This window comes from Helianthus annuus, chromosome 5, assembly GCF_002127325.2.
Source record: "Helianthus annuus cultivar XRQ/B chromosome 5, HanXRQr2.0-SUNRISE, whole genome shotgun sequence".
Classification (NCBI taxonomy): domain Eukaryota; kingdom Viridiplantae; phylum Streptophyta; class Magnoliopsida; order Asterales; family Asteraceae; genus Helianthus; species Helianthus annuus.
In genome coordinates, this window is record NC_035437.2 from 12,476,048 (window position 1) to 12,492,457 (window position 16,410).

At 36.5% G+C, this 16,410-nt stretch overlaps 3 protein-coding genes across 6 annotated transcripts; 2 read left to right on the forward strand and 1 right to left on the reverse strand.

Annotated features, from left to right (window-relative positions):
* The first annotated feature begins 2,734 nt into the window (after positions 1-2,734).
* Positions 2,735-5,886, forward strand: LOC110939860. Its single transcript, XM_022181438.2, has 3 exons — positions 2,735-2,967; positions 3,043-3,090; positions 5,588-5,886. Exons 1-2 carry the CDS (start codon positions 2,847-2,849, stop codon positions 3,087-3,089), a joined length of 168 nt encoding a protein of 55 aa, XP_022037130.1. The 5' UTR covers positions 2,735-2,846; the 3' UTR covers position 3,090; positions 5,588-5,886.
* A 1,378-nt stretch (positions 5,887-7,264) lies between these two features.
* Positions 7,265-11,739, reverse strand: LOC110939859 (UDP-glucuronic acid decarboxylase 5). 4 transcript variants are annotated; one of them, XM_022181436.2, is made up of 12 exons: positions 11,582-11,739; positions 10,366-10,468; positions 10,018-10,104; positions 9,306-9,393; positions 9,137-9,228; positions 8,957-9,021; positions 8,785-8,873; positions 8,571-8,648; positions 8,392-8,485; positions 8,226-8,292; positions 7,761-7,865; positions 7,265-7,670 (listed from the first exon to the last, which is right to left on the reverse strand). In XM_022181436.2, exons 2-12 carry the CDS (start codon positions 10,450-10,452, stop codon positions 7,485-7,487), a joined length of 1,038 nt encoding a protein of 345 aa, XP_022037128.1. In that variant the 5' UTR covers positions 10,453-10,468; positions 11,582-11,739; the 3' UTR covers positions 7,265-7,484. The 4 variants fall into 4 exon arrangements, with proteins under 4 accessions (XP_022037128.1, XP_022037129.1, XP_035846548.1 ...); XM_022181437.2 differs by having other exon boundaries at positions 11,602-11,625; XM_035990655.1 differs by lacking the exon at positions 11,582-11,739 and adding an exon at positions 11,457-11,475.
* Positions 11,740-12,989: 1,250 nt separating this feature from the next.
* Positions 12,990-13,640, forward strand: LOC110942604. The gene has a single exon (XM_022184379.2). It carries the CDS (start codon positions 12,990-12,992, stop codon positions 13,638-13,640), a length of 651 nt encoding a protein of 216 aa, XP_022040071.2.
* The last annotated feature ends 2,770 nt before the right edge of the window (positions 13,641-16,410 follow it).

A 16,410-nucleotide genomic window follows, 5' to 3' on the forward strand; every position in this document is an offset into this window, starting at 1 on the left:
AAACATAAAAACTCAAACTAAGCTTATTTCGTGGGGAACACTACTTGGATATATAGGTAATCCCTGAAATCTTGTTTGAAAGGTCCCTCTTTCTGAAATACTAGGTCTTTATACTCAGTGATATCTAGGGTATTATTCCGGGACTTTTGCTGAATGGAAGTTCTGACCTAGTCCCCGAATAATACTTTCTACATTGCTTGAAACATAGCATCGCCCTCAGCAAATTGATGAAACAATAAAATTGATAATCATTGCTGTTGTAAAAAAAGATCCTCTAAAGGGGACACACCGAAAAGACGAAGCCGTCATCTCTCTGCGTATACGGAAGTATCGACCTGAGCTCTCACGACCCTCGCATTTAACCCCTTACAGATATCATCTGTGGTATACTCACCTGTAAGACTGAATATTGGGATTCTAGATACGGGAGTATATTCAAGAGGTGGGACACATGAATGAGTTTAAGTTCATTAATTCACCTAATTCGTATCCTGAACAGATTGAAAATTGTGTGAGAATTTAAGTGGATTAGTATATCGACAATCTACGTGAATTGTTTAATTCTGAGTATGAAATTAAAGCTTAACGGTACTAGTGACTTGTCTGATAACTGATATGATTCTCTAACACGCTCACCAAAAATATGTATGTAAATAGTTTATTTTTACTGCATTTAAGTTTATGTATTTCAGTTCTAGTTAGAAACTTTATTAAAAATTCAAAAAAAAATTTCATTTCTGCTTTATTTTAGACAAACCAAAGTGGAAAGTTGATTGTCTGAATCTCGAAGTTGAAAGCAGATGCAGGAAGTTTCTGGACTGGAGGATGAGGAGAGCTTATCTTGATTAAAATCTGATTGATGAAAAGTTGAAAACAAGTTCATTAACTTGAAACTTGTTATTTTCTAAAATTGTTTGAAAATTCTTGAACTTAATCAGTTTGATTTGTCTGAAATCAACCAAGGTCATTAAGTTGGACTTGGTAGATTAATTGAGTAATCAGGGTCATTAACTTGGACCTGAATACTTGAGTGGTTTTCTAAAGCTGATAGATTTTGTGATTTATTATTGAAAATCATTAGATTGTAATATTATATGTTTGAGAAAACAGGTAGTGGATTTCCAAATTCCCTATGGCACAAATAGTCAAAGTTTGAACCAGAAATTCAAATCTCAGCATACCGAGAGGGGGAGTCTGTGAAAGGGGGAGTCAGAATTCTGGATCAACAGTCAAAGGGGAGATTGAAGATAGAGATAGGATGAGATTGTGAACCTATGAAGAAAGAGTGTTTAAATGTGAAGACAAATTTGGAAAGAGACCAAGACTGAAGACTCGACGCCGAAGACTTCGTCAACATCCAAAGGGGAGTTTGTTGGTGCACTGAATGTCTGTTTACTACGTCTTAATCGAGTCTTAGGTCTAGATAGGTTGTTTAGGAGTTGGAAATGAAAAAGTGGGATTTATGTTGTAATTCCCCTTGAAATGACATGTTAGTCATTTCAAGCGAAATCAGATCTTCATGTGATTCCGTTCCAAGTACAGATTAGGTATTCCGCTCAAGATCAAACTTGGTGATTTCGCTTGGAATGTTTCAAGCGGAATCAGATACCGCTTGGCATTTCAAGCGGAATCACAGGCTCTATAAATAGGCATAGGTCAATCTCATTTGTAACAGTTGGAACGGAATCAGGTCTTGTGATTAGAGTCGAGGTGCTGCCAAAATTCAGTCAGAATTCATTGTAAAGACTCAGAAAAGCATTAATAGAAAGAAAGTTAAAGAGAACAAGCTGTGTGACGTTGTTTACTTTGATTCCGCCTTAGTAATCAATGATGAACTGCCTTTACTGACTGTTTAGGGTCACGAACACGATCCAACACATTTGAAGACCATGAAATGGTAATGATCAATTTGATTCATTTATCCATTTCATTACCTTGTCCACTATATTACCCCGTAGCAAACATGCCCTTAGGGTTGTTTGGTATGGCGTAATGGAATGGATCATTACCATTACATGTCTTGTTTGGTTACACTGTGAGAACGAAAAGAGTCATTATTTTGTGTTGTTTGGTTGACAAGAAAAGACGAAGAAATAAAATCGGTGGTGAAAGGTGGCAGTGGTGGCGGGTGACGACAGGGGCGGAGGTGGCATATGGCAACGAAGGCGATAGTGGCGGGTGACGGCAGGGGTGGAAGTGGGTGACGACAGAGGTGGTGGCAGAGGTAGGTGAAATCGGTAGGTGGCGAGGAAAAAGGTGGGTGGCAGCGACGAGAGTGGGTGACAACAACAATGTTGGTGGGTGGTAGTGGCAGTGTCAGTGACGGGTGACAGTGGGGGTGGATATCGGGTGGCGACGACGGTAGTTGTGATGGGTGGTGGCGACGATAGGTAGCGACAATGGTGGTGGCTGGCGAAAACGGTGGTGGGTTGTGGTTTTCTTAACGAAGAGTGAGAGAGGGATGAAATGGGAAAAAAAACAAGGTGGGCAAATGTAATGATTTTGAGGGAATGAAATACTATAGTAGTGTTTGGTATGAAAGAATTAAATAAACCCTATGTAATGAGCGATTTTATTCTCTCGACTAACCAAACACACCACAATGCTACATTCACCTTTGTCCTTTGATGCATGCATGTTTTTTACCTAAGAATTAGGGTTTTCCAAAACAAGGTTGGAACTTGGAACCGGGTTTTTTTTTATCAACCCCGGCCGAGCCGAATGCTCGTATATTTATTTATGCACTACCCACCCACCCACCCACCCACTCACCCACACGCTTCCGTAAACCCGTAATCGCCCGAGACAACGCAGCTGAAGAATCACTGTTCGCAGGAGCAAGCAGAATGAGGAAGTTCGATCCATGGCCCGTGTTCTTCAAAAGGGAGTTCAACCGTAACTGGCCCTTCCTCGTCGGATTCGCCATCACCGGAACCATCATCACCAAGTTCTCCCTCGGCCTTACCGGTTCGTATCCTTCTCATTCACCGATCTTCAATAATTCCATTCACTAATTCAACCACTTTTAAATAAATGTTACAGAGGAAGACAAGAAGAACTCCGTCTTTGCCCAAAGGCACAAAAAGTAAGGTATCATACCAAACCCCCAATATTCTTAACCCTAGATTTCAGTTTTTTATCTACTGTTGACTTTATTTGATTTATAAATGGTTTGGTTTGTAGAATTATAGATGCGATTACAAATTTCTCATTTGTAGGGTTCATTTGATCAGTAATTTTGCCGGACATAATCCTTACTTTTGCATATAAAATTTTTAAATTGGTTTTTAGTCAATGTTGTGGGGTGTTACAAAGATCAATTACATGACATTTTAAATGCTGTTGAAGCTAGGTCTGTAAACGAACCGAACGTTCATGAACTTGTTCGGCGGGAAGTTCGTTTATTTAATAAACGAACGAACACGAACAAAAAAATTTGTTCGTTTAATTAAACGAACGAACATGAACACAACTTGTGTTCGTTCATTTATGTTCATGAACATTCTTTTATGTTCGTTCATTTATGTTCGTGAACGTTCGTTTATGTTCGTTTAAATTTTAATAAATACATAAATAGTTATATTTATATAAATATTAGGTTTTATAACCAGTTATATAAATATAACTAATTAGTATATCTATGAACCCTTATTTAGATGTGTTTTCAGATGAAATGTAATATTTTAGACTTGTTTATTCAAATATGTTTAGTTAATTTTTTTTATGTTCGTTTGTGTTCATTTATGTACGCGAAGTGTTTGTTTAGGCTTTGAACGAACGAACATAAACGAACACGAACAAAAAAATGTGTTCGATTAAGTGTAAGTGTTCGTGTTCGTGTTCGGTTAAAGTTAAATGAACGAACACGAACATGCCTATGTTCGTGTTCGTTCGGTTCGTTTACAGGCCTAGTTGAAGCTTATTGCAACTAGCAGTTTAGTAGTAGGTTGTATTAGAAAAAAATAGGGGCTTTTTGTTTAGCTCTTAATGGTTCAGACTGTTTGTTTCGTGAGAAGATGTCTGAACGGTTAAGCATTATAATGAGTCTGAATGGTTAAGACCTTTATTTTGAATTGGTCTGACATTTGCCTCTGAACGGTTAAGCATTATACTGGCTCTTAATGGTTCAAACCTCTTACTGGTTCAACAGTTAACCATTCAGAAGTTGCCAAACAGCCCCTTACTTGACTGGTGATTACATGCTAGAGCGGTTATAACTAGTGACTAATCGATAGATATAGGTCGAGTATGAACCCTCTCAGTTCAGTTTTTGGCAATTAGTTTGATGAATATGCGTATGCTGGTATATGTTTGTTATGTGTCTACTTATGCCCACCATTTACAATTCAAGGTCTTACTTGGTGACATGTTCTTTTGCTGAGTTTGTGCATCTTGGTGTATGGTTATTGCTATTGCTAATTGAGTTTCTTGAGCCATATGTGGTTTAAGTTCGATAATGAGATGGGTTAGCTTCTGGGTTTTTTAAAAGCGCGCCTGAGGCGCGAGGCGCACTAAGGCGCAGCCTCTGGGGCTTTTTTCGCTCAGCGCCTTGTGTAATTACAAGAAGCGCCCAAAAAGCGCAAATTTTAGGGTTTTTTTGGGGCTTTTTAGCCTGAGGCGCGCGCCTCACGTATTTGAGGCGTTTTACTGCAGAAAAATGTTGTACCTTGGGTTTTTGACTTGTACATGTAAGTAAAATGGTATAAAAGCCTTATTTATAGCTATATTATGGTTAAAGCAAGCTAAAAACCTATGGGATATGTATGGGATATATAAAAAAAATATATAAACATCTTGCGCCTCGGGTACGAAAAGCCCACCGCTTTTGCGCTTTTCGCTTCGCGCCTCAATTTTAGACCTCGTCGCTTTTGTGCGCCTCTCGCTTTTTAAAACCAAGGTTAGCTTGTCACATAGGGCTTGCATATGTACTATAGAGGATAACTGTCACGCCTGTTCTGCAAAATCTAAATGCACATGCAGTATTTCCGAATCATCATATTTCCAATAAGTTGGAATCAATGGCGAATAGCGATAAGATACCTATATGCTACATAGCGAATATCGATATATAGCGGGTGGCTATTTTATAAAATAGCGATACACTGGATTTTTAAAAAAAATTTATAATGTATGTTATATCAAAATACCCTGATATATATGCTATTTGACATGTATATTTAACAAAAAACATACAATTCAGCTATTTTATAGCTATATTTAATTGCTATTTATATTAAAAAAATAAATATGAAGTGTCACTATTCTCGCTATCCATCGCTACAACCCTAATAGCGACACTAGACCTATACGCTACGTAGTGCGCTATAGCGATCGCTATTGACAACTATGTGTCACCTCCATAGAAATATGTATGCAGACATCTAACTCTGTGTGCACTGATGACAGCTAATATATTTCTTTGGAAAATGATCTTTGCCTAGTTGCGTAGCGCCATAACCTGGATTGTCATAAACTCATAATCAACTTTTTGAAATTTGATTTGTGTTCAGTTATTTTCTTCTTTCATCTTCGTGGGCACATGATATATTTGTGAGGTGTGTAATTTTTTTGGTTATGCTTCTTGCAGTTAAACATGCTCTCTTCTACAGAGGCGGATACGGGTGATTTTGGGTTGCGGTTATGATGCAAGTGTTGGTACATTGGTTTATATTGTTTCCAGTAGTAATAAAGATCTAAGATTGCAGCTTCTTGATGAACTTGCATCAAGATACAATATGTTTCCTATATGAATGTTTTGAGACAAGTTTTTGGTTGGTATTTGTTTTGTGAACTGTTCTGAAGGGCTTCATTGGAAGTCTAAACATTGAATAACAAAGTTAGTAAATCCGGTGTCGCTGCTATGAAAGTGTTTGGGCTTCTTATGAATGTGCTTTTTTGTTCTTATTTTTGAAACTCTTTTTAAGTGTTTAACTTCGTTTTTACTCTTGAAAATGATGTTAGATGGTCACAAAACCGTTTTAATAATGTTTGCTGATACTTTACACACTTAAGATTATTATGTTTGCTACGGGTGCAAGGCTATAAGCCTATAATCTACATGACAAGTAAGGTTATTACTACTTAGACCAACCGTAGTGGCAAACAAAATGGGCGTTTTCTTTGCCCAATCACCCTAAATCACGCCGCGTAACCATTACGCTTGGGCGTGTTTGGCTTCTTTTCTGTTTGGGCGTTTTATAAAAAACGCTAGATGGGGGAATAGTTGTCTAATCATATTTCAGTTTGCATTAATTGGCCAATAAGAATTTTAAGTTCTTTTTTTTTAATTTTATTTTATTACAAAACATAATGCCCCATCCCCACTACACCCATTTTAGAAAACGCCCAATAATGCTCCATTGTTGACTGGGCTGTCACATGGCGCAAAACGCCCAAAGGTGAATGAAATGTACAAACAATACACCAGAGGTTATATAACCTTGTAAATGAAATGTTTTGAGTGCAAGAGATTGCAACATTCTAAATTATTTTTTATAGTTGCATATAAACTTTCATAAATCCAAATCAGTATTTCTATTTTGTAAACAATGATCATTATCTCTTAACATAAGTGTAAACATCGCATGAAGCCCCAAACACTTTAAAGAATCTTAAAACAAGTCACAAAATATTAGTAAGTTCTATAAAGGCTTGTAGCAAGTTTTTTAGAAGTTCATTGACATCCTCATATTCTATTGTTTTCTACAATAGAAGTAGAAGACACAACTTTAAATACCCTTATTAGGCCAAACGGTATGGTTTGACGTTACCTCAACAATTGGAAGGTTCTCATTGGCCCATAGGACTGACATAGGGGTCTACACACTCACCTTCTCTCGTGCCCGTTACCTCACTCATGAGAGAGCCCTTGGGGGTTCCTCTTTAGCGCCATCGGGGCGTTAAAAGGGATGATGTGGTTGGGGACACCAGACCACATTGCCCAACCTTAATAGGTTCTAAAAAACCTTTTCTCAAAGTTAATTGACATCAACCAATCAATCATACCCACTATAATGTCGCCCAAAGCCAAGTTATTGGTGGAGTATGGAAAAGGTGGGATGTAGGCAAGTTAAGTAGAAAAAGATGACTTTAAATACCCCTATCGGCAAAGGTTCCGCTACTGCAAGGTCTAGTTCCGCCACAATATGTACTTTGAAGTGAACCGATTATTGAACTAAATAATCAACAATGGATAAAACTAGCAGAGGTTCATATTAACAAAAGAAAGAGACATGAACTTGAATAAAAGGAAAATTCTCACAAGTTATCCAACAAAATTCAAAGATTTTCTCATTGATAGACAAACAAAAGTGCCAATTGGCTAAAGAATATCTTCAGAGACTCACTCTGTCAAATATAGCAAATAAACATGAAAACTGACCCCCTTGTAAGGGAGCTAGCTAGTCATGATACAACAAGTGCAAGAAACAAAACACACAACTGAAAAACAAGACATCATATCAAATCGCGTGCTTGCTGATCGCTTATACCTTCTTCTCAACTCCGAGCCTCAGCCTAAAATCAGCTTCCATGAGCGGAAGACCGTCACGCAGTTTGATCTTCGGCTCCCATCCCAACATCTTCTTTGCATTTGTGATGTCGGGCTTTCTCTGCCTTGGATCATCCGGTGTGTTTTCCACCATCTTAATCTCTATTTTCGGATTTATAAGCTGCATTTCAACACCATTTCATAAAACCTACGGTAACATACTTTACAAATGAATTGGAAGCGGTTAGAAATGTTGGAATAAAAGACTAACCTCTTTCACTGTCTCGGCGAGTTCAATCATTGTAAATTCACCGGGATTACCAATGTTGATCGGTCCGGTGTTCTCCCCTTCCATCAGTCGAATAAGCCCATCAACCTATTACCATTGCAAAAAAGTCAATGTTTGACTATGATCCAACAACTATATCATAAATGCATAATCATATTATTTACTGTTTTCGTCCCCGTGGTTTGTCAAAAATCACTATTTCAGTCCATTAGTTTAAAAATTGCGATTTCAGTCCCTATGGTTTCACTTTCGTAACCATTTCAGTCCCTGTACTTAACAGAATAATGGATTGAAATGGTTACGAAAGTGAAACCACAGGGACTGAAATGGTTATGAAAGTGAAACCACAGGGACTAAAATCGCAATTTTTAAACTAATGGACTGAAATAGTGATTTTTGACAAACCACAGGGACGAAAACAGTAATTAACTCTATTTTTTAAGATACCATATCAGAGACATAACAGAAACTGCGGGTTTGGGTTCCAGGGGCCTGAACAGTCAAAGGTTCATCACTGCAAGAATTTAAGACACATAGGTAAGATTAACCGAACTTATATTAGAAGAACTTTTAAACCGATAGATATTGACTTTGATTGCTATGGAGGACTTACCGAAGTGCTTGAGCTATAAAGTTACTCACAACACGCCCATCGTCAATATTCATCCGGGGTCCATAAGTGTTGAAAATACGAGCGATTCTTATTTCTGTAATTTTAAACAAAGAATTAGAGTCAACCGACTTGGTCAACTTGCATTGTACATATGTAAATATGTAAGAGGACTATGTTACCAATTCCATGCTGCCTGTGATAATCAAACATCAGAGTTTCTGCCACACGTTTTCCTTCATCGTAGCAACTACGAACTCCTAAAATACATTAAAAACAAAATTTAATCTCATGGTTTTTTTTAACATACATATTCTGTAGATAAAGAAGAATTAAAGAAAAAGATTAAAAAAAAAAATTACAAAAACTTTGATGTACATAACGGAGCGGGCTTACCAATTGGGTTGACGTTACCCCAGTAACTCTCGGGTTGGGGATGCACAAGAGGATCGCCATATACCTCTGAGGTTGAGGTAAGCAAAATCCTAAAAAGGTACAAACAAACATCAATAATAAGTCTAATTTGAAGCTAAAATATGAACCAAAAAAAAAAAAACGGTATTCCAACCTTGCCCCGACTCGCTTTGCAAGACCAAGCATATTTAGCGTGCCAATCACATTTGTCTTTATCGTCTGTTACACGTTACACATTCCTTAAGGTTCCATTTATAATAATTTTGTCATAGTAAAGAACAAACACGAAATGAATAACTGAAAGCGATAAATGAAAATGAGGATAGATTTGTACCTTTACAGGATTGTGCTTATAAAAAATAGGCGAAGCAGGGCATGCGAGATGGTAAATTCGATCAACCTCAACTAGTAATTGTTCTGTGATATCTGCAAAAGTGTATACAATATACGTCTATACTCTAATGAACGAAAAATCAAAACTACTACATGTAATAAAAAAATACCATGACGAATGAGCTCGAATCTTGGATGACCGATCCACTTTTTAAGATTGTCCTTTGAGCCAGTGAAATAATTATCAGCAACGATTACCTGAGATAATAAGATACGTATAAGCAGACGTAAAATCCATGTTATGGCATAACACTAGAAGATTCGCTATTAGGGGTGCAAACGAGCCGAGCTGAGCCCGAGCTTGATTAAATTATGAGAGCTCAATTAACTTATGAGAGCTCGGGCTCGATTCGAGCTTTGTTTTCAAAGCTCGAGCTCGGCTTGTTTGTATTTTATCAAGCTCGAGCTCGGCTCGGGCTCGGCTCGTTTATTATCTATTAATTAGTATATTAAATAAAAATAATATAAATAATAGACTTTTTAGGCTTGCGAGCTCGATAAGTAAAGCTCGGGCTCGGGCTCGTTTACTAAATAAGCTTATTTTTAGGTTTGAAGTCGGCTTGTAAACAAGTTTAAATAAGCTCGGCTCGACTCAGCTCGTTTACACTAAGGCTCGATAAGGCTCGACGAGCCTAACGAGCTTCACATGTGAGGCTCGAGCTCGGGCTCGATAAACAAACGAGCTTTGTTTGAGGCTCAAGCTCGGCTCGGGCTCAATAAGGCTCGGCTCGTTTCGAGCTTTTTCTCGAGCCGATCTCGAGTCGTTTGCACCCCTATTCGCTATAAACATTTCAACGGTATTAAGATTAATGACATCCAAACCTCATTCTTTTCATTTTCCATCAGTTTATCGACGAGGTGAGAGCCGATAAATCCAGCACCGCCAGTAACCAATATCCTCATATTTGACTGCAAGTCATGCAATAGCGATTGCAGTAAGCATATGCACACAAATAAACTTAAACAAGTGTCTGTTAAATCTGATAATTATACCATGTTTCGTGTTTTGAACAAGTTTTTTTTTTTTTTTTTTTTTTTTTTTTTAGAACAATAAATAATTTTTATTTCATTCCAATCATCAGGGCAAATTACATAAGGATAGCAGGTAGACGAGCAACAATTTTATAAACAAGATATACGTAACACATGACATTTAAGTAATAACCATACCTGAAAGAATTTGGAGTTACGCAGCGGAGAAGGGGTCGGAGGTGGTTTCGTAGCTTTATGTTCTCCATTCGATGCATTACTCGCCATTGTCAAAAGCCGATTTCTGCAACAAAGGTTACAAGAAATGAGTATAGCTAATAACACTTGATAAAATGGCTTATATCATGTGAAAACTGAACTAATAGTAATACCCACACAATGATTTAAAATTCAAGCAACAACACAAGACTAATAAGTAATAACTCCAACTCAATACTCAACAATTCAACTGAAGATGACATTGATAATAGTAAAAAGAGTTAAATGCCATTTTAGTCCCTGTGGTTTGGGCCATTTTGCTAGTTTAGTCCAAAGGTTTCATTTTTCTCCTGTGGGTCCAAAAAGGTTTCACCGTTGCCATTTTAGTCCATTGGGTTAACTTCATCCATTTTTTCTGTTAACGAGAAGGCCAATTCAGTCATTTTATATGGCTGAATTGTCCTTCTAGTTAACAGAATTACATATAAAATGACCGAATTGCCCTTCTCGTTAACAGAAAAAATGGATGAAGTTAACCTAGTGGACTAAAATGGCAACGGTGAAACCTTTTTGAACCCACATACGAAAAATGAAACCTTTGGACTGAACTGGTAAAATGACCCAAACCACGTGGACTAAAATGACATTTAACTCCAAAAATTGACTTTCAAGCATTAAAAGCAATCTCCTCTGTCCCAAAAATTCCATATTTTAATAGCTACACTAAATCAATAAAATTTATAAAAACGTGTCAGGTTTAATTATGAATTCTAATAACATATTGGGTTCAAATTTCTAAATCATAACTGTAGCATCCTGAAATTAAACAGTAATATCATCTAGCACAACAACAATGTAAGATACAATAACAAACAACAATTACAAAAACCAAAACAATCAGATCAAAAGAGCAAAAACTGTAGAAGATCACCTGTTAAGAGTTTACTTGTGTGTCTGTGTGTGATTTCAGAGAGGCAAAGAAACCACCATATAAAGAAGAAGAAAAATTGCAATCTTACCAAACAATGCCAGCTGGAATTAATTAAGATTATTATTATAAAAAGAAATACTACCTAATGAAATGCTTCGAAATCACGATATGTATAGGAAACTAATGATGGGTTCTCGATAACAAACAACAAAAAAAACATATAAAAATCGATAATAATAAGTTGTGCAGTGGAGAAGTAATACGTACGCAAACTTGAAGAAAAGTACCAAGAAAGTCAAACACGATGCCTGCCGATGAACTTGTGACTTGTGAGGGGGCAAATTTGGAGTGTGAAATTGCGTATGGTTGAAGGTGTTGTTTGTTGGTATAAACCATGAAAGACTTTGCAACTTTAACTGATTTTTATTCCAAAAAAGAATCAGAGAATATACTTTTTGTTACGATCATATTTAATTTGCTTAACTCAATCAACAACCGGTTTTACCAGTCCTGCAATGTCGTGTCTTCCGACGGATGTAGGGCCAGGTTTTCCCCGGAATTAGTGGTTTGGTGGTCTACAGAATAGAGGCCGCCGCGGGTAACCTTTCAGCCATTGGGTGCAGCGTACAAAGTACAGGTGTTTATTATGTTGGCCGTTTAAAAAAAAAAAACCGGTTTTTGAAAGGAAAATTGTATCAAAAGAGTATAAATGTTGATGAATGTATGACAAAGAAATCAAGATATGTTAGAATACACAATAGGTTTTAAGTAAAAAGTTGTACGAACCACGTTGACACTTAGGCTGGAGGGTGTGGAGGCGTCACCCAACCCAGCTGGCACACTATAGCGCCCCACCCCCGCCATCGTCCACACCCCGGCGCTATGCCGGGGCGCTATAGAACCATCGCCAAGATGGTAACGAGTTGCAACGCGCATTGACCGAGGTGTTTTAATGTTTTGGACCGTTGAAAACGGTCAAAAATTTAAAAAAAAATTTACTTTTTATTTTATTTATATATACCCACTTTCTACCTCACTTTTTAAATCATTCCTCTCACTTTCTACCTCACTTTTTATACAATTTTCTTCATATTTTTTAAAACTTCCCAACAATGTTTCCCAAACAACCCATGGGATCCGACCAATCCGTTTTGGCAAAATTTGCAAAACAACGAGCAAGAGGACCGCTATCGCCGAGACCCGCGTACGGGTGAGGTTGGATATTATCCAATGTCACCAACTTCTCCTCATCCCACCACTCAACCGATGCCTCCATATTTCGGGTATTATTCTCAACCCCCTTTTTTTCCGCCAAACATGCCACCACCAAACATACCCGCCCAAGACACAAGCGAAACCGAATTCGTTCCCGAAACCCAAGTCGAATCCTCTTCTATAAAAAAAGAAGCCATAAAAAGAAGGATGAGACCGAAAAACGTACCACTAAGAAGGTAGAATTTTGGTCGCCTAAGGAAGAGTTTGAGTTGGCAAAAGCTTGGCTCGACGTGTCGGAGGACGAGATTGTTGGTAAATAATTTTTTTATGCTTTTGTAAATAATATTTTTTATGCTTTTGTAAATAATATTTTTATGCTTTTGTAAATAATATTTTTTTAGGAGACGACCAAGACATAAAGGTATTTTGGGGTCGTATACGCGAGAAGTTTTTCGCCGCAATGGGTCGTGGCGCGTATCGAACCGCCGACTCTTTTTCGGGAAAGTGGGGTGCTATGAGGCTGAAGATTAGTAACTTCAACAACATATACAATAACCTCGTCAATAACACTCGTAGGAGAAGTGGTGCGAGCGACGTCGATGTCTTGACAGAAGCCCACAACGAGTATAGAATGCACCATGGGCATATGTTTACGTTGGTAACCACATGGGAGCTTCTTCGAAAATCTCCAAAGTGGCATCTTGTGCCACCGTTCGACCCAACCCGCCCTAGATCCAAACGGTCCAAATCGACATCCACCACCGAACCATCTGGGTCCGATGCTCGTACAGTAATTAATCTAAACGAGGATGCTGACGAGTTTGAAGAACCACAAGAAAGACAAGAGCTGCCTTGTCCAACTGGTAGGGATAAAAGTAAAGCCAAGGCACGTGGAAAGAATACTAAATCAGATGGCCCGTCAAAGATTAGCGAGTTCCAGGCAGATCTCAAGCAAATAATATCCATTAGGGAAAAAGACCAACAAATGAGAATGGAGAAACAAATTGCGAGAGACATGGACTTTCTCACAAAGGATCTATCACATCTACCAGAGGAGGACCAAGTCATTTTGGAGGCTCGTAAGGCACAAATTCGGGCCAAATATATGTAGTTTTTTTTAAGTATGTTGACTATGTTATGTTTTTTTAATGACTTTGTAGTATTTTTTTTAATGAAATTACTAGGTTATAACCCCGTGCATTACATGGGTTGAATAAATAAATTTTAAATATTAAATGATAAAACAATATATCTTTAAAAACCTCATTTATTGCACGGGTTGAATAAATGTAATTTTATTTATTAAATAATAAAAAATTATATCTATAAGAACAATATTGTACGGGTTGAATAAATGTAATTGTATAACCAAATAAAAAAGTTATATCTTTAAAACCACGTGTATTACACGGGTTGAATAAATAAATTTTATATACTAAATAATAAAACAATGTACCTTTAAAAACCTCATTTATTGCACGGATTGAATAAATGTAATTTTATATACCAAATAATAAAAAAATACATCTTTAAAAATATATGTATTACACAGTTTGAATAAATGTAACTTTCTGTACTAAATAATAAAAAAATATATATCCTTAAAAAAACCCCGTGTATTGTACGAATTGAATAAATCTAATTTTATACATCAAATAATAAAAAAGTTATATCTTAAAAAACCTCATGTATTACATGGGTCGAGTAAATGTAATTTTGTATAGTGAAAATAAAAATATTTAATATATTAACACAAAGTTTGGTTTTCATGATAAAATAGATTATTCTGTTTTTGCAAAATTTGTTAACGAAGTCTCAATAAATTTAACCCTTTATTTAAAACTCCGTAAATGTATAAATGATAAATAATATTAGTTAATTTTATTTTAAGTTTCGTAAAATCTATTTGATACCAAACTAAACAAATGTTCAAATATATAGTTAAGATCAAATTAGATAATTAAGTTTGAATTTGAAGTAAATAGATAAATATAAAAATAATAATTAATTCAAATAAATAATATTATAAATGAGAAGAAGATTAAACTAAATAATAATTATTAATAAGATATTAAACTAAATAATATTTAGTAGGAGAGTTATTTATAATTAATTAAAAAGATTAAACTAAAATAATAATTATCTATAAGAGAAAGCCTAATATGATTTCATCTCTCATCAACATTCATATGCACACAAACCCACATACCAAAATCAGTTTCATCTCACAACTCATCCACCCCTCTCCCTCTGATGAACGACCGACGATGACGAGAGATGAGAGAGAGAGAGAGTGACTGATGAGAGAGAAATCGGGAAAGAAGGAGAGAGCCGCCGCCCACGGCAGCGGCGCAGCGGCGTGAGAATCAGAGAAAGAGAGGGAACCGACAGAGCCGGGCCGTCTCCGACGACGGCGGTCTGCAACTTTTCCAACAAGGTTTCCGGTGATGCTGTTGATGTTCGGTTCGTTCAACTTCAGTCGGGTTCAACATCAGGATCGAGTTTATGTGGTTCTTTCGGCTCGGTTTCAGGTCGGGAACCAGGTGTTCTTTCGGGTCACTTCAAGGTTCACAATGGTTCGGGTTTAGCTCGGGTGCGGTACACGATTAGTCTCGGTTCAGTGTAACAGGTTCGGGTTTCAGATTTGGTTCCGGGTTCGGTCAAATCTGGTCAACTCTGGTCAGCGGCTCAGTCAACGGGTCAGCTTTGTTCGGGTCAACGGGTCAAATGCAGTCAAAGTCAGATTTAGCGCGGTCAATGATTCACAGTTCGGGTCTCAGTTTCGACTCGGTCAAACCCGAGTCAACTCAGTCAACCCAGTCCATGTTTTGACGTCTCAACAAGAGATTTGGTAATTAATAACGATACGTTCATAGCTTATGTCTAATGGTTATTTTACTTACGCTAAGTCGAGCTCCCGAACCGACCAAATAACTGAATTATTAGTTGATATTTACTTTGAATTAATTATTATTTCGTTTATATAAATTGGCTATACATAAATATTATTGAATTGTCGATTGAATTTTGAAAATATAACGACACTTTAGTTGTCGGGGCCGTCCAAAAACAGAGGAAACTCTGACCGTTTTTCGAGAAAATCCATAAAACAAAACGCGTTTTATTAATCGGATTCAAGTAATTCTTTTTATAAAAACAAATATAAACATACAATTACATTAGACGACACTTTACAGTTTACGAAAACGACGATTCGGAAATTATTCCGACAACAAATAAATATAGTATTTATATTTATTTTAAACATCGGAAGTTCAACAAATCTTTTATAAAATCAATATAATTATTTATATTGATTCAAACGCCGAATATGCCTTCGTTTTATAAAATAAATATAGTTATTTTTATATTTATTTCAAATAGCAAACAACACGAACTCGTTTTTATAAAAATAAATATAATTTATATATTTGTTTCAAGTACCAAACGATAACGAATGCCTTTATAGAAATAAATATAATTATATATTTATTTTTAAACACAACAACTCGTGTTCTTTTATAAAATAAATATAACCTTTTTATATTTATTTCAAACGCCGAAACGGCATATACGTATATATACAAGACGTAATATATATAATACAAGTTTATTATATATTACTTTCATATGAATATTCCTATATACTCAAACGACTTCTCGGGTCGACAAGCGATCTTAACAATATATGTATATATTCTGATATAAAGATCTCGAGAATCAAGTCTTTTCAAGACTCATTAGTGATTATCGACGATAAACGATACTTATCAAATATGACTTAATCGTTTCATCAAGTTAACAACTTACCGTCGAATCGTTCGGTTAACGATTCGGTAGAGCTCGATGACACGTAGATTAGTTACTGCGTTTATTTAGAA